This window comes from Peromyscus californicus, unplaced genomic scaffold (genome assembly GCF_007827085.1).
Source record: "Peromyscus californicus insignis strain IS unplaced genomic scaffold, ASM782708v3 Scaffold_9__1_contigs__length_137607984, whole genome shotgun sequence".
NCBI lineage: Eukaryota > Metazoa > Chordata > Mammalia > Rodentia > Cricetidae > Peromyscus > Peromyscus californicus.
In genome coordinates, this window is record NW_026294617.1 from 81,049,373 (window position 1) to 81,065,227 (window position 15,855).

At 42.0% G+C, this 15,855-nt stretch overlaps 2 protein-coding genes across 5 annotated transcripts in view; both read left to right on the forward strand.

The window, feature by feature from the left end:
- The window catches only part of Csde1 (cold shock domain containing E1), a 42,178-nt gene extending 40,111 nt beyond the window's left edge, over positions 1-2,067 (forward strand). For all 3 annotated transcript variants that reach the window (XM_052730172.1, XM_052730173.1, XM_052730174.1), the window contains 2 exons: positions 243-375; positions 784-2,067. In XM_052730172.1, coding sequence (XP_052586132.1) covers positions 243-375; positions 784-831 — 181 coding nt within the window. In that variant the 3' untranslated portion in view covers positions 832-2,067. The remainder of the gene's footprint in view (positions 1-242; positions 376-783) is intronic.
- A 124-nt stretch (positions 2,068-2,191) lies between these two features.
- Nras (NRAS proto-oncogene, GTPase) lies at positions 2,192-13,891 on the forward strand. 2 transcript variants are annotated; one of them, XM_052730175.1, is made up of 7 exons: positions 2,192-2,322; positions 2,803-2,930; positions 4,445-4,623; positions 8,388-8,547; positions 9,458-9,581; positions 10,284-10,325; positions 10,400-13,891. In XM_052730175.1, the coding sequence occupies exons 2-5, from the start codon at positions 2,820-2,822 to the stop codon at positions 9,575-9,577; spliced, it is 570 nt and encodes a 189-aa protein (XP_052586135.1). In that variant the 5' UTR covers positions 2,192-2,322; positions 2,803-2,819; the 3' UTR covers positions 9,578-9,581; positions 10,284-10,325; positions 10,400-13,891. The 2 variants fall into 2 exon arrangements, with proteins under 2 accessions (XP_052586135.1, XP_052586136.1); XM_052730176.1 differs by lacking the exon at positions 10,284-10,325.
- Positions 13,892-15,855: the final 1,964 nt, after the last annotated feature.

The window sequence follows — 15,855 nt, forward strand, 5'->3', positions numbered from 1 at the left end:
TCTGTGGAATTGGGGTCTCTGTAGATGTGTCTAGGGTCTCACTGAAACGATTCTTCACAGCACCTATCCGATAGGTTGCAACTGAGCTGGGAAAAGTATATATAATCAAACTTGTTTGTCTTGTCTTACTAGCTGTCTAAGTTGAGGCAAGAGTCCCCCTCATTAAAAGTGAGTCATTTGGGTAGGAAACTTACCCACTGATGATGCCTTATTCCAGTTTTCCCTCACTTTCACATTTACAGTGAAGGCCCCAAAGCTGTTGCAGCTCCTCGACCTGATCGATTGGTCAATCGCTTGAAGAATATCACCCTGGATGATGCCAGTGCTCCTCGTCTAATGGTTCTTCGTCAGCCAAGGGGACCAGATAACTCAATGGTATGATTCCATTGGGGATTTGAGGGAGGTCAACTGATAATCTTACTTCAACTTAAAGAACTTAGTGAAGCAAAGATTGCTTATCATTTGTTAGGGTTCCCTAACACATTGAAACACATCGATTCACTCCCTAATTGATGCTTTTCTGTAAGAGACAGGGTTATGCAGATCAGAGTGGCCTTGAACTCCCCACTCTGCTTCCCCTTGACCTGTGGTAGGATTACAGGTGTGTGTCATCACACCAAGAAGCACAGTTCTTGCTTTCAGGCCTACTCCATAATAAGTTTCTTACTCTAGGAGAGAATTTGTAGTGGATATGATAATTTAAAGTAATATTTTCATAGTTTGTTAGAATTATATATTGTGATTGTTATACACTCAAATCATTAACTTTGTATTTCTTCACAGGGATTTGGTGCAGAAAGAAAGATCCGTCAAGCTGGTGTCATTGACTAACCACACCCACAAAGCACATCATTAATCCACTATGGTCAAGTGGGGGGATTCTGGTGAAGGGTTCTGAATATCTTTCTCTTCATCCCTCCTTAAATCTGGAATACTTATTCTATTGAGCTATTACACCAGTTTTAACACCTTCCTCGTGTTATGTTTAAAAAAAATAAATAAATTTAAGAAACCATTTTAAAATTATGCACAGTTGCAGCCTGGGAAACTTAAGGTGGCGCCTTATAGTATCAATTTAGGAGCTTTATTTGGTGCATTTAACGCAACTGGTAATTGCAAATTCCACTTCGCCTGTGTAAATGAACAATACAGACTGTTACCTTGTTGGCCCTATGAAATTCTGCACTCTATTGAGTATATACTCTACCTTCATTACTTAGCACTCAGCCGCCGCCTTTTCCTTTTTTTTCCTGTTCATTATGCTTTAATTCTGAGGACCATATGAAGGTAGAATATATTACCTTTAAAAACTTTCAAAAATTTATATAGCAAACGATTTTAAGTTGACGGCCAAATGTTAAAATGTTATTTTCATATCATTTATAATCTTGTCACAATCCACTTAACGAGTTTGATTACATTTCAGTAAAAATTATCTTCCAGAGTAGGTTTTTTTTTTTTTTCTTCCTGGGATGGGGGGTAAATAACTTTACTACAGTTAGTATGTATGGTGCAGAATTTCATGCAAATGAAGTGTGCCAGCAGTGTGATAATTTAAACGTATTTAAACAAAAGACGAATGCACAAAATTGCTGCTGCTTAGATCACTGCAGCTTCTAGGACCCAGTTTCTTTTACTGATTTAAAAACAAAACAAAACAAAAAAAAATAAAAAAGTTGTGCCTGAAATGAATCCTGTTTTTTTTATAAGTAGCCCCCTGGATCCAGTGTCCTGTTGAATACAGGCACTTGATCCTTGGTGTAGCTTCTGTTCAACTTTGTATCACGGGAATGGATTGGCCTGATTTCTCGGCCCTCATCTTGAATTGGCCCCAAACAGGGTCTCTGGCAAGTGGAGTGAAGGCTTTTTGTCTAAAGATGACAAGAGTCAGCTCAGGGGTTGTGGGGGAGGGCGCTTTCATCTTCCCCATTGTCATTTGAGTATTTGATCTCTGGGTAAAGAGGCCATTTATCTTTGTAAACACAAAACATTTTTTGCTTTCTCCGTTTTTCTGTTAATGGCGAAAGAATGGAAGCGAATAAAGTTTTACTGATTTTTGAGACACTAGCACCCAGCGCTTTCATTATTGAAACGGGGATGGGAGGGGCGGGCCTGGGTGCGGCCAGCCGCAAGACTCTTAGGTCGTAGGCCCACGTGGCCGGGGCGGGACTCTGGCGCCCTGGGCGCCTACTGATTACGTAGCGGGTGGGGCCGGAAGTGCCGCTCCCGGAGTGGGGGCTGTTCATGGCGGTTTCGGGGTCTCCGACAGTTTCGCAGGTTGAGGTCCAAGAACCTCCCGAAGCGGAGTCAGCGGAGTTTGAGGTAAGGCTCCAGCCTGAATAGCATCGGGCACCGCGGCATGCGGACGCCTGGCGGGACAGGAAGACGCAGAGACTCGGAGAGCTGGAGACAAAGGCCTGGGTGTGGGGGACCTTCGCTGGCTGCGGCGGGCGGGCGGTCCGTGGGGTGATCTTCAGAGCCGGAAAGGGGAGTTTCGGGAAGTGGTCGTGCCTGGCGGACCCCAGAGCTTGGATTTGCAAGAGGAATAGGAAGGGGGCTCCCTTCCCCGTAGGTTGAGGGCGGGACCGAGTGTGATTGAAAAGTAAAAGCAGGTCTTAAATCCAAGAAGCTGTAGCCGCACTCACCTGCAAGTGTTTTTTGTTTGAATCACTTTGAGACCTTAGTGGAAGGCCACTTGTATTAAACAGATGCTTTTGAAACCGATTTTAGTAACTTATAAAAGTCCTTGAAGTACTTAAGGTTTGGCTTGCCAGTGTAATCGTAATTGCTGCTTTCCTACAGGTTCTTGCTGGTGTGAAATGACTGAGTACAAACTGGTGGTGGTTGGAGCAGGTGGTGTTGGGAAAAGTGCTTTGACAATCCAGTTAATCCAGAACCATTTTGTGGATGAATATGATCCCACCATAGAGGTGAGGCCCAACCCACCGCCTGGCCCTGGCTCTCACTTTTGGCTTTCTCTTACCTATATCCTCTCTCTGTTCTTTGAAAGAAAGGAGAGAAAGCAGGGTGTTAGAGATACTGTATTCTAAAAAAAATAAATTTTTACAGAGTTTGTAGAAAGAAGTTCATGCTTACTAAAATCTTCCTTTTCAGAGTCTACAGTTTTTAGCAGTTTGTAAACTATTGCAAATACAGTGCTGCGTTCATTCCATTTCTTCATATATTGCAGCTGTTAAATAGACACGTAGGTCACAAGGAAAAAGACTGTAGAAGAAATAGAGAACTCAGCACTCTGCATAGTCTCCAGTTTTCATTATTGAGCTAGTCCAAACTGAGTTAGACTAGAAACAGATTGAGATTTTGAGTCACTGTGCCTAGGAATTCCATTTATCTCTGCAATTTAGTTATGGAATATTGAGAAAAATCACCTAACTCTCCATGAGTCTCACTTTTCTTCATGGTGTTAAATTTTCATAACCTTACTAGACTTGGTCTAGGTGTGTGTAAAACCCAGCATTCAAGAGGCTGAGGAAGGAGATTCTAAATTCAAGGCTTGCATGAACTGCATATTGAGACCCTATTTACAAAATACCAAAGAATTTTTTCATATGTAAACTTGTTCTTCTACCATACAGGGGTGTTAGACAAATTTGCATATCTATAGAGGCTACATTTTGTTTGTTTGTTTGTTTGTTTGTTTTTTCAAGACAAGGTTTCTCTGTGTAGCTTTCGCCTTTCCTGGAACTCACTCTGTAGCCCAGGCTGGCCTCGAGCTCACAGAGATCTGCCTGCCTCTGCCTCCTGAGTGCTAGGATTAAAGGCATGCGCCACCACCGCCCGACCCTAGAGGCTACATTTTAATGTATTCACAGAACCATATATAAACATGGAACAATATAAGCGCATTTCCAGTACCACAGATGAGGCCGTCCAAATATGGAAATATTATATAATAAAAGTGAGATTGTTGCCATAAAGCCCTATCAGAAGTTTCTGGAGTTTGTTGTTTTTGCTAATGATTTGGGTTTTTTTTTGTTTTGTTTTGTTCTTAACCTCATAGCCCAGGCTGGCTTTGGGTTTTGGTTTTGTTTTCTTTGGTTTTTGAGAATGGGTATCACTGTGCTACCCTGGCTGGCCTGACAATCACTTGCAGTGTAGACCAGGCTGGCCTTGAACTCACTGATATCCATCCATGCTGCTATCCCCAGCGCGCGCACGTGTGTGTGTGTGTGTGTGTGTGTGTGTGTGTGTGTGTGTGTGTGTGTGTGTGTGTGTGTGAGAGAGAGAGAGAGAGAGAGAGAGAGAGAGAGAGAGAGAGAGAGAGAGAGAGAATTGTTTATGCTACCTGTTAGAAGTTTGAGGGCAAGTCACATAGTCTGGCTTATTTATTCTTGGTAAATTACATTCCTCTGATTTTAAATAAAGATTGAGCCTATCCATGCCCCCCCCCCCCCACCTCCTCCTCACCCTTTCACATTCCCAGGATTCTTACCGAAAACAAGTGGTAATTGATGGTGAGACTTGTCTGTTGGACATACTGGACACAGCTGGACAAGAGGAGTACAGTGCCATGAGAGACCAGTACATGAGGACAGGCGAAGGATTCCTCTGCGTATTTGCCATCAACAATAGCAAATCATTTGCAGATATTAACCTCTACAGGTACTGGAAGTATTATTTTCTGAAACAAAAATTTTACGTGTGTTCTGAATTGGGGAACATACAACTTTAAAAATTTTGATTATTTGTGGAGATGGGGACTAGTGTGCAATGGCACATGTGTACATGTGTGCCACGGGAGTCAGGACAGCTAATGAGAGTTCTCTCCTTAGGTCCTGGGGATCTGGACTTAGCAGTAGGTACCTTTGCTCACTGACCAAGCTAGCTCACTGGCACTTACATACCTTTTTCTTACAGGAAACGTTACTGTTAGGTTGTGTGATATTGAGAATCTGAGCTTAAGGTCTGGAGCTGTAGCTCAGCGGTAAAGCACTTGCTTAGCATGTGTGAGGCCCCAGTTTCAATCTCCAGTATTAAAAGGAAAGAAAAAGAGAATCTGGTTATCACTGAAAGTAAATGTTCCTATGTATAGTAAGTATACTGTTACTTACTACTACTCTTGTATAAATGAAGCATGCTACTTAGTAACAAAAAAATAATAGCAGCAAAGCCACAGAACACAGAGGTGGCCTTTTCATACAGAGCTGTACAGTTTCAAAACTAGACGGGCTCTAAGAAATATTACAGCATTCTTATTTATTCATTTTGTTTTTTTGAGACAGGATGTTATGTGTATCCCAGGCTATCCTCAAATTTACAATCTTCCTGCCTCAGTCTCGAAAGTGCTAGCTTACAGGTGGTATGCCATCATGCCCAGCCGATATTCTTACTTTATAGATTCACAGAGTTCAGAAGTGGTTTGTTGGATTTTCAGAGTTGTGATTTCTTTTTCTTTAGTAGCAGAGCTAGACCCCTAAAACACTAGGCTTCTCTCTTAGAGCAGTATTCTATCTTCAGGTACTGTCAAGGTTGAAACTTGATTCTGTTATTAATTAGCTGAGTAAGTTTTAAATAGAGATTTAAATAAAGATTTAACTTCAGGACAAAAATCTTAGTTAAAGTTTAACTTATTTAAACTTTATCTAAAAAAATCTTTTAAATAAAGATTTAACTTTAGGACAAAACACTAAATCTGTGTGTCTTAGTTTCTGAATTTATTATGAGATAAGAATACCTCCTTTAGGACCTGAGAAAGGGCTCAAGGGTTAAGAGCACTGACTACTCTTTCAGAGGACCCAGGTTCAATTGCCAGCACCCACATGGGGCCCAAAACCATCTAACTCCAGTTCCAGGGCATCTGATACCCTGCCCTGGTCTCCCTGAGCACCAGGCACACATGTGGTGCACTGACAGACGTGTAGAAAAACACTCATACACAGAAAATAATAATAAAAATAAAAGAATACCTCCTTGATAAAGTTGCCAAGAGTAAACAGTAAACACTCAGAACAGTGCTTGGCCCATAGTACATACTTTATAAGTCTGCCTACACCCTTGAGTCCTGGCTTATTTCCATATTTCCTCAGTTTAGTGTTCTTTGTGGGGGTAACAGAATCTTAAAACTAATACCTTTGGATCCCACAGGATGACTGTCGCTGACCAAGCACGTATTTAAAGCATCTTTTAAGCATAGATAGTAGGGTGGGCAAGATGGTTCAGTTGGTCAGGGCACTTGCCACCAAGCCTGATTGCTGAGTCCAATCCCAGGACCCCATATGGTCAAAGGAAAGACCCATCTTCTGACCTCCATATTTGCACTGTAGCATGTGTGTAGTATAGCAAAATAATGGTAATTTTAGAAATAGGCTTAAGAATAGGTGAAGAGGAAATTCAGTGAGCTTATTCTGTGATGGCGTGATACCCCAGTGATCTTCATTGGGCACACTACAGACATGATAGCTGTCTAGTCAGTTTGTGTATGCTGAGAATAACTCACTTGCTTAGAAGAAGTATACTGACACTGAGAAGAAATTGTGTCTGATCCTCACAGAAATTTGAATAATATGGGAACAGCAATGACAGACAGCGACATGCTCCAAGTGTTTAGGCTGGTTCACAAGTTAGCCTTGATGTAGGCAACTACCACTGGGCATGGTGGTACTTTGGAAGCCAAGGCAAGAGGATTGAGAGTTCAAGGCTACCCTGGTCTAGATGGGGAATTCACTGCCAACCTGAGCTACAATAGTAAGATCCTGGTGGGTTTTGGGGGGCAGGGGGGCATCTTTTTTTGGAGGTTTTTTGTTTTGGGTTTTTGTTTGTTTTTTGAGACAGGGCTTCTCTGTGTAACAGACCTAGCTGTCCTGGAACTTTCTCGTAGACCAGGCTGGCTCAGAGATCCACCTGCCTCTGCCTCCTCCTGCATGCTGGGATCAAAGGCATGCACACTGTCACCGCCCAGCTTGGTTTGGTATTTTGTTTTGTTTTGTTTGGGTTTAGGGGTAGGCGTGGGGGTGGCAAATGGTTCTGACATTACACCAAAGCAGTTCTGTAAATAGCCAGTAGGATGCAGTTGGGGTATATGACTGAAATCGAAGGGTAGAGTCTAGAACAGTGCTGTGCAGTGTGGTAGCGGTGACCAGATAGGGTTATTTCACATTCACATAAAACTGAAGAATTAGTTCCTTGGCCACAGAAGCAACTGGTGAAGTGCTCATTGTTGACTGCCATGTTGAATATCAGTTTCTGTTAGCACAGAAAGTTCTTTGTCAAGAGAATCTAAAACCATAACTTCCAGAATGTACCAGGTGCTATATCGTATGTGACACTGAAGAGAAAGCTATCTTTGTCAGGGGTGGTGGCTCACACCTTTAATCCCAGCACTCAGAAGGCTGAGGTAGGCAGATCCCTGAGTTTGAGGCCAACCTGGTCTACAGAGAGAAACCCTATCCTAAAAAAACAAAACAACGCCGGGCAGTGGTGGCGCACGCCTTTAATCCCAGCACTCGGGAGGCAGAGCCAGGCAGATCTCTGTGAGTTCGAGGCCAGCCTGGACTACCAAGTGAGTTCCAGGAAAGGCGCAAAGCTACACAGAGGAACCCTGTCTCGAAAAACCAAAAAACAAAACAAAACAAAACAAAACAACAACAAAAACCGGAAAAGGAAAAAACAAACTATCTTTGGTAATTCTGGATCTGTGCACATGCCTGCATGCACACACATTTACTAAGAGCAAATCTAGAATTTTCTTGGTGTTACATATCTTGAGCTTCTAGCTATAATTGTGTTTGAGGAAAGTATTAGGGCACCACCGAACTTAAAGAGTGACTCAGTTATCTTCCATTACATAGTGTTGTAAAGGGATCTTCAGAAAGTTATTTAGGGGCCAGCATGACGGCTCAGTGGGCAAAGGTCCCTGCTGCCAAGCCTGACAACCTGAGTTTGATTCCCCTGACCCATGTGATAGAAGAAGAAAACCAACTTTCCAGGGTTTTCCTCTGATCTCCACATGCATGCCATGGCGCATGCACACAAATTAAGATACATTAAAATTTTTTAAGTCATTTAGAATCTATAAGTTCTACTTTTTATACTTCTAAACTTAATCTAAAGTACTATTTGTAGTTTCCAGTGAAATCCAGAGCCAAGCTTTTTGGAAAATCTAGGAGCCTAATGAGGGCATGTGTCAGGATATAAGAGCCAGCTGTTTCTAGGAAGTGAATTGGTAGACACAGCCTCATCATGGCTACTACACCAAGTCTAAACCAACATCCTTAGCTTACAGGTCGATAGTTGTATTATAAGTGTTCAGAATTTGTAAGCCAGGTAATAAAAGCTAAAAGGACTTACCACCCTCTCTTGCCCTACCAGTTTATTCCTCCCAGAAAGCTTAGTATTCTTATGATCTACTACTATATTCTCTGTTTTAGGGAGCAGATTAAGCGAGTGAAAGACTCTGATGATGTGCCTATGGTGCTGGTAGGGAACAAATGTGACTTGCCCACAAGGACAGTTGATACAAAGCAAGCCCATGAGCTGGCCAAGAGTTACGGAATTCCATTCATTGAAACCTCAGCTAAGACCCGACAGGTATGCTAAGAGATTTGAGTAGTATGGGGGTTTGTTTAAGTCAGGGAGGTTTGTTTGGTCAAGTGTGGTAGAGGTGTAGGCCATGTTCTTTGTAATACTTTTCTTTCTGATGGTTTTTGTCAATCTTCTGTGTGTCTGCTACCTCCTCTCCCCCATAAACACTATTCTGTGGCATTTTTATTCCTGCGAAACAGGCTCAACTCTTTCTAGTGAAGCACTTAAACATACTTGTAAGCATGAGTCCGTTTTCTATCCCTGCTGAAGGGAGTCCTCACATTTGGTAGTTAGAGTCTGCTCTGTGCCCCACATTGGCCTTTTCTCAGTGCTTTTTCTCTTTGTGTTGTTTGTTACAAACATGCCATTTCTCTATCAGCCTGTCAGTGTGATCCCCTAGGAATGCTGGACTTAGTGTCTTCTTCCTAGTTGTCTGTCTTAGGGTTTCTGTTGCTGTGAAGAGACACCATGACATGGCAACTCTTACAAAGGAAAACATTTAATTGGGGCTTGCTTGAGTTTCAGAGGTTCAGTCCATTATATCATGATGGGACATGGCGACCTTGCAGGTAGATGTGGCTCTGGAGAAGGAGCTGAGAGTTCTACATCTTGATCCTCAGGCAGCAGGAGACTGTGTGCCACATTGGGAGTAGCTTGAGCATGTAAGACCTCAGAGCCTGTCCCCACAGTGACACACTTCCTCCAACAAGGCCACATCTAATAGTGCCACTCGCTATGGGCCAAGCATTCAAACAAATGAGTCTCTGGGGGCCATTCTTATTCAGACCACCACACTAAGAGACCCTAATTTATTGACTGTTGATTTAATATTTGAACCCACACATAGAAGTGTGAGAGCTTACAATTTGACCTGTGGCGGTTTTTTGTTTTTATTTTATCCTTCTTCTTTTAATAGGGTGTGGAAGATGCCTTTTACACACTAGTAAGGGAGATACGCCAGTACCGAATGAAAAAGCTCCACAGCAATGATGATGGCACCCAAGGTTGTATGGGGCTGCCCTGTGTGGTGATGTAGTAAGGTGAGTGTGCGTTTTCTCATCGTAACTCTATCTCCTGTTTAGTATTGGGCTGTTCCCAATAGTGTACTACTGTCTTTTGCAATTTAAATGAGAGTTTCCATGTATTTGTAACTAGAAAATAACTTTCCTGGGTGCTGGAGACATGGCTTAGTGGCGAGGTATACTACCCTTCCAGGGGACCTGATTCATTTTCCAGCATCTATGTTAGGTCACTCACAGCCACCTGTGACTCCAGCCCCAGGGAATCCAATGCCCTTCCTCTGGTCTCCACAGGCACCAACATACATCACACACACACACACACACACAAATATTTTTAAAAATAATTTCTTTGATGGCCCCCTTTCAGAGAGTGCTAAGGTCTAATTTATTCTTTCAGCATTTATTCTCCAGACAGCTTCCTTTTTGTGGGGGAGGGGATTACTTTGGGGGAAGTTGGAGGATTGTTGAGACAAGGTTTCTCTGTAGACTTGGAGTCTGTCCTGGAACTCACTCTGTAGACCAGGCTACCCTTGAACTCACAGAGATCCGCCTGTCTCTGCCTCCTGAGTGCTGGGATTACAGGTGTGCACCACCACTGCCCGGCTCAGTTTCCTATTTTTAGTATTAGGAATTTGAGACCTATATGTACCATGTTTGTGGAAAGGACAAGAGTTTGAAGATTCACAATATAGAAAATCAATGCACTGTATTCTTCTCTAGACTCTTTGAATGTTCTGTCACCAGAAAAGAGCCACTTTCAAGGTAGGACAAGTTTGAATGTCTTAATTCACACTTGGTTTCTTGCCCTTGTTTCTCATACATCCCATCTCTTTCAGCTGCACTGATGCCCTGGTTCTGACATCCCTGGAGGAGATGTGTCCCTGCTGCTCTCTGCATCTCATCGGAGCCCCTGCCTCCTGCTTCCCTGACTCAGTGGATGAGCACAGCCGTCTAACCTGAGACCTCAGAACAACTACCTCCTCACTGGGCTGTCTGACCAGAGAAATGCACCTGTTGCTCCCCAGTAGTTTCCTGACCTGGACTCTCCTCCTTAGAAACAAACACACCTCTGCCAGCCGGCTCTGTCCTGAAAGCAATTTACACTCTGATAAAGAGAACCAAACATGCAGTTCTCTTGACAACAGTTTCTTAAGCTCTAAGGTAGCAACTGCTGGTGATTTTCCCCCCTCCCCTAACTGTTGAACTTGGCCTTGTTAGTTTGGGGGGAAATATCAAATTACCGTTTTCCCGTGAATATAACTAATGTTGCTGATAGGTTGATTTGTACTGTGATCAGCTATATTCTATAAACTGGCATCTGCTCTGTGTTCATAAATGGAAACATGAATACTGACTTGAGTCCATCCTAGTCTTCTTAGCTGCATGAAATTAAATCCAACTTTCACAACAAAGTGCCTTTTTCCTAAAAGTGGTCTGTAGGCTTCCTTTACAGTTTGTAAGTGGGATAGATATTTCAAGAACCATTATATAGGAAAGTAACTATGAGCCATCTACCTTTGAGGGAAAGGTGTATCCACCTGATGGCAGATGCCATGTCTGTATACATGAAGATAGTTTCCCTGTTTGGGTTCTCCCAAGAGAAAGATGATACTGAAACAATTATGAGTAATTTCACTTAATTGTTAATCTAATCTTTTTTTTTTGGTAGGTTACTACCTATAAATATTTGTAATTTCTCCTAGTTTACTGATATTTTAGTATTCAATGAACTTCCATTGTAATCAAATTTGGGTCATACCAGGAAACTCTCCATCTATAGTTAGTCAGATACTATAAAAATTAGTATGTTATTATTACTTTATAGCTGTGATCAATGATTCTTCCAACCTCAAATATAGTTTATTAGCAGACAGATTATATCTTTGCTGCATCATTATTCATGGCATATATATAGAGAGAGAGAGGAAGAGAGAGAGAAAGTTGCCCTTAGACCCCTTCTCAATACCCCCTTTCCTCATCCTGAAGCAGTTCAAGCAGCCCACAAGGGCTTGAATAATTATTTCAGTTGAATAAACCATGGTGCTAATGGACCTGGGTCATGGTTTCAAAACTTGAACAAGCCAGTTAGCATCACAGAGAAAAAAATTCACCCCTATTTGCCCCCTGCCTGTTACTTCTGCTTATAGATTTTTGCCTGATGCCTGCTGTTAGCGCTTCAAGGATAAAAGTGTGGTCCTGTGCCAGGACTGGAAACACTTGGTGTGCAGTGGGGTAAGCTGAGAAGTCTGCATTTTCAGACCCTTATTTTTAGCACATTGAAACTAAAGCCAGAGTTCATACCTCCATCTCTCTCCCCTGTCGGATAACTGTTCTTTATATAGCTTTTTAAAAGTATTTATTTAAAACATGTCAATAAGTTAATTTGCCAAATAACAAAGGCTGATATGTTCATTAAAATCAAGAGTTATCCTTTGCTGTTTGAGATAAGAATGTAAATGCCATTAATGGTTGGTGTATAGGGGCTTGCTCTTTCCATTTGCAGGTAATGCCCTGGTAATTCATTAGTGAGTTTTGTTTTTTGTGATAATACTTAAACTCAGCTCATTAATGCTAATGAAAAAGTAAAATTGGGTACCTTGATTGAAAAAACAAAACTAATTCCAAAATGGCCACTTTCTCTTCTGTTCTTGTAATACCTAAAACCTACTGAGATCCTCTGGTTCTTTTGTTAGTGACAGGTCCTGGCTGTATAGATCTGGCTGGCCTCAAACTCACAGCAGTCCTCTTGCATCAACCTCCCAAGTGCTGGGATTACAGGCATGTTCCACCACACCTGGCTGACCCTTTACTTTCTAATAGGAATTTTCATGGTTTAGCAAATTCCCCATCACCTTGGAATTAATTCAGAAGAGGGAAAAACATACACTGTGCTCCTCAGTGCTAATGCTAGAACCATTCGTGTGGGGTTTGCATTCCTAAATGCTACCTTTTAGAGCATTGCTCAGTCATCTTCCTGAAGCTGCTGAGGCCATCACTTTGGCTGGTTCTGTTTTAATGTGTGTGTGACTGGTGATGTATACCTAAAAAGTCTGTTAAACTTAGTGTCCAGTCAAGAAGAAAGTTACTCCTCTTGGCTTCTTTTGATCATATCCCTTGTATGTATATGTCTGTAGTTGGTCTCCAATATGTTCTGAGCACAGAAGTATACAAATTGAGCCAATTCAGGCTTCAGATGCTCTTGGTAGCTTATGTCCCACAGGGTATGGATTTTTGCACAACAGTGACAGACTGAAAAGCTGAGTAAGTTGAGTTGGTGTGGTATCAAAAAGTGGATTTAGAATGTGATTACTAAAGATAGTTCTGGTTTACCTCAAAACTGCAAAGCCTCTCCCTGAATTTAAGTGCCTGGCCGGCTGTCACAAATGAACGTATTCCTTTAAGGCAGTTAGTTATTTGAAGCTTTGTTCACACATTGGCGAGTGTGAAAATGAAGTGTTCTAAGAGCTACGATACCTAGTCTGTGTAAACCGTTAAATGCTGTTCGCTGCAGTGCTTAGAGTGTGAGTTGGCAGCGCAGTACTGTTCACTAGTGTCCCGTAAGAGTGCTGTGTATGAAGTGGATGGTGGTTGGTTTTAGCCAACCACCTGTAGAATCAGCCTTTTAACTGCTGTGAACTTTTCCATGACTTGAATATGAAGACAGACAAAAACATTATAAGGAGAAACGTTTGTTTTTCCCATTCCAGAATGTGTGAGCTTAGTCTTATCTTCGTATTTAGTCATAAACTCTCAAGCTGGCAGCTACAACCAAGGGTCAGAAAATGGTGCGTTCCGCTTCATATAATTATCTCTGCTAATTAGGAGAAGCAGAGTTAATGACGGAAAACATTTTGCCTGGGTGGTTTCTAAAAAAAAGAGCGAGAGATGATAATTCTTAAACATTAGTTTTTATTTTTGCTATTTCTTTAAGCTGTCTGATGTGCCACAAATTTATTTTAAGGTGTTTGTTTTTTTATAATAATTGTCTTAAGAGTGTTCTCATGAGATTAGTTGTAGATATTTTTCAAAATACAGCTGGGTTTTAAAAGTCTGAGTACTGCTCTGGGCAAGTACGTGAGCTCTGGAGAGAAGGGAGATTGTGGAAGTTGTTGACTTTTGTATATCCATACTGTCAAATAAAGGTCAGAACGTAACTGTGCACACCTCCTGTTCCAACAAGAACTGTGGCCTCTGTGGCCCTAAGGGAAGGGCTGATGCTGTAAGATGACTGTTACGTTGTAAATTAATCCATTCTAATTTTTAAAATCTTGATTGTTTTCCTTGTTAGATAATTTTAAAAAATAAAAAAACTGGAAGTTCTTTGCTTACCTGTGTTTTCCCCACCAAGGTCCTTTATAGAAAATGTATATTAATTTCAGATATTGATATGCTGTTTGGACATTGTTGGGGGACTCAAGTTCATTTCATCTCAGTACAGTAAGGACCTCCTGAGTCCTGCACTGAGGCTTCTCTTTCTGTGGTTTTGTTACTCCAGGCCCCACGTGTTAAAGGAAGCATTCTTTTCTGAGTAGCATGATGAAGTTTGACAGGGTCCCGCTCCACCGTGCTGGAACATGAATCTTCCTTTCACACCACACAGCAGCACTGTTCATTACCTGCTCTGGAGTCCCTTGTCTCATGGTCTGGATCAGTAGCACAGTTTACCCACAGGTTCAACATGAGAGAGCAGTGTCTCAACACATTGCTGTTTGTTGTGTGAGCTGTTAAGCTCTTACTGTGGCCATTTTATAAACTGAACTTTATCATACCTGCATATGTGTATCTGTCCAGGAAGAAACAGTACACATACAGGGTAAAGTTTTGTGTTGCTCCCTGCAATTGTATGCATCCATGGGGAGACTCAGGTTCTAGCCTTCGTGGACAAATGGAGACCACTATATAAAATAAGTCAAGGTTTGCTTTGTCTGGGGGAGGGGCGTTATTCGAAACTATTTGGCATACTCTCATTCATGAATAAGAAGCAGACTACTGTTGGGCCAGGGTGAGATGGCACACATTTCTAATCCTAGCACCAGGGAGGTAGAGGCAGGAGGAGAAAAACAGATGTGACAAACACTGCTAAGTAGGACCACTCAGGATAAGGATGTTTGAGACTGACAGTGAACCTCCACCTAAAGAAGCTAGGTCGCGCCGGGCGGTGGTGGCACACACCTTTAATCCCAGCACTCGGGAGGCAGAGGCAGGTGGATCTCTGTGAGTTCGAGGCCAGCCTGGGCTACCAAGTGAGTCCCAGGAAAGGCGCAAAGCTACACAGAGAAACCCTGTCTCAAAAAACCAAAAAAAAAAAAAAAAAAAGCTAGGTCGCCAGGGTTCAGCTCTGCAGCTCTGGCGTGTGGGCTTCCCCTCTCAGAACAAGCAATACTCAAGGTCATCGAAAGGCCAATGTGGTTGCATGAGTTACTTGATACCCATAAATACATGAAAAGAGGCCAAGCGGCCCTGCGTGATCATTTTGCAAAACTGCCTAAGAAGGCTTTGTAACACTTTTAAAATAACCAGGCAGTCGCACGTATGTGGTCCTTTACCTTACTAAATGAAAACCAAGTTGAATATACCAAAATAGATAAGTGTGCTTTTCAGTGTCAAAATGAGTTGAAATGGTTGGCACCAGAGAGCTGAAGCTGGCCTACAGTACTGATGATTCTTGGTTTGGAGACTTACTTCTATCACACACCATCACTTTAACTCATTTGGGAATGAGAACTGGTTACTTCTCAACCCAAAGGCAGAATCCAGTCTTTGCTTAGCAAGTATAAATTCCATTCGCCACCACTGTGTAGGAGCCTTTGGGGGTGAAATTGTTCCTGACGGCTTCTAAAGATAGAGGCAGCTACATTCCTGACGGGGGCAGATGTGGTTGGAAGCTGGCAGCTGTCGGTTAGAGCTTTTAAAGATAGGAGCCTGGGGTCTTGCCCAATTTAGAAAAAGCATTCTTCCAGAATGGTTGCTGTAGATGTGACAAAATTCACAGTATTAGCATTTTCTGTAGGTGCTTGAGAGTATGGATTATGTATGATATTTAAGTCTGAAAGAAAAGCTTACACATCATTCTAAACAGTTTGGTATATTATAAAATCAGTTCTCCACATTTACAGCAGAGACCAAACATGCCTGAGCTGGATGTTTTTAAGTCTATAGCAGATAGAATTTAAAGACATCTTGAAAGATAGGTCAAGAGACCTTGTAAATGTATGCTTGTTTTGCCTGTAAAATTTGAGGAGTTTGACATTTAACATTGAAGTTCAAAAATGAAACCCTAGCATGGCATATG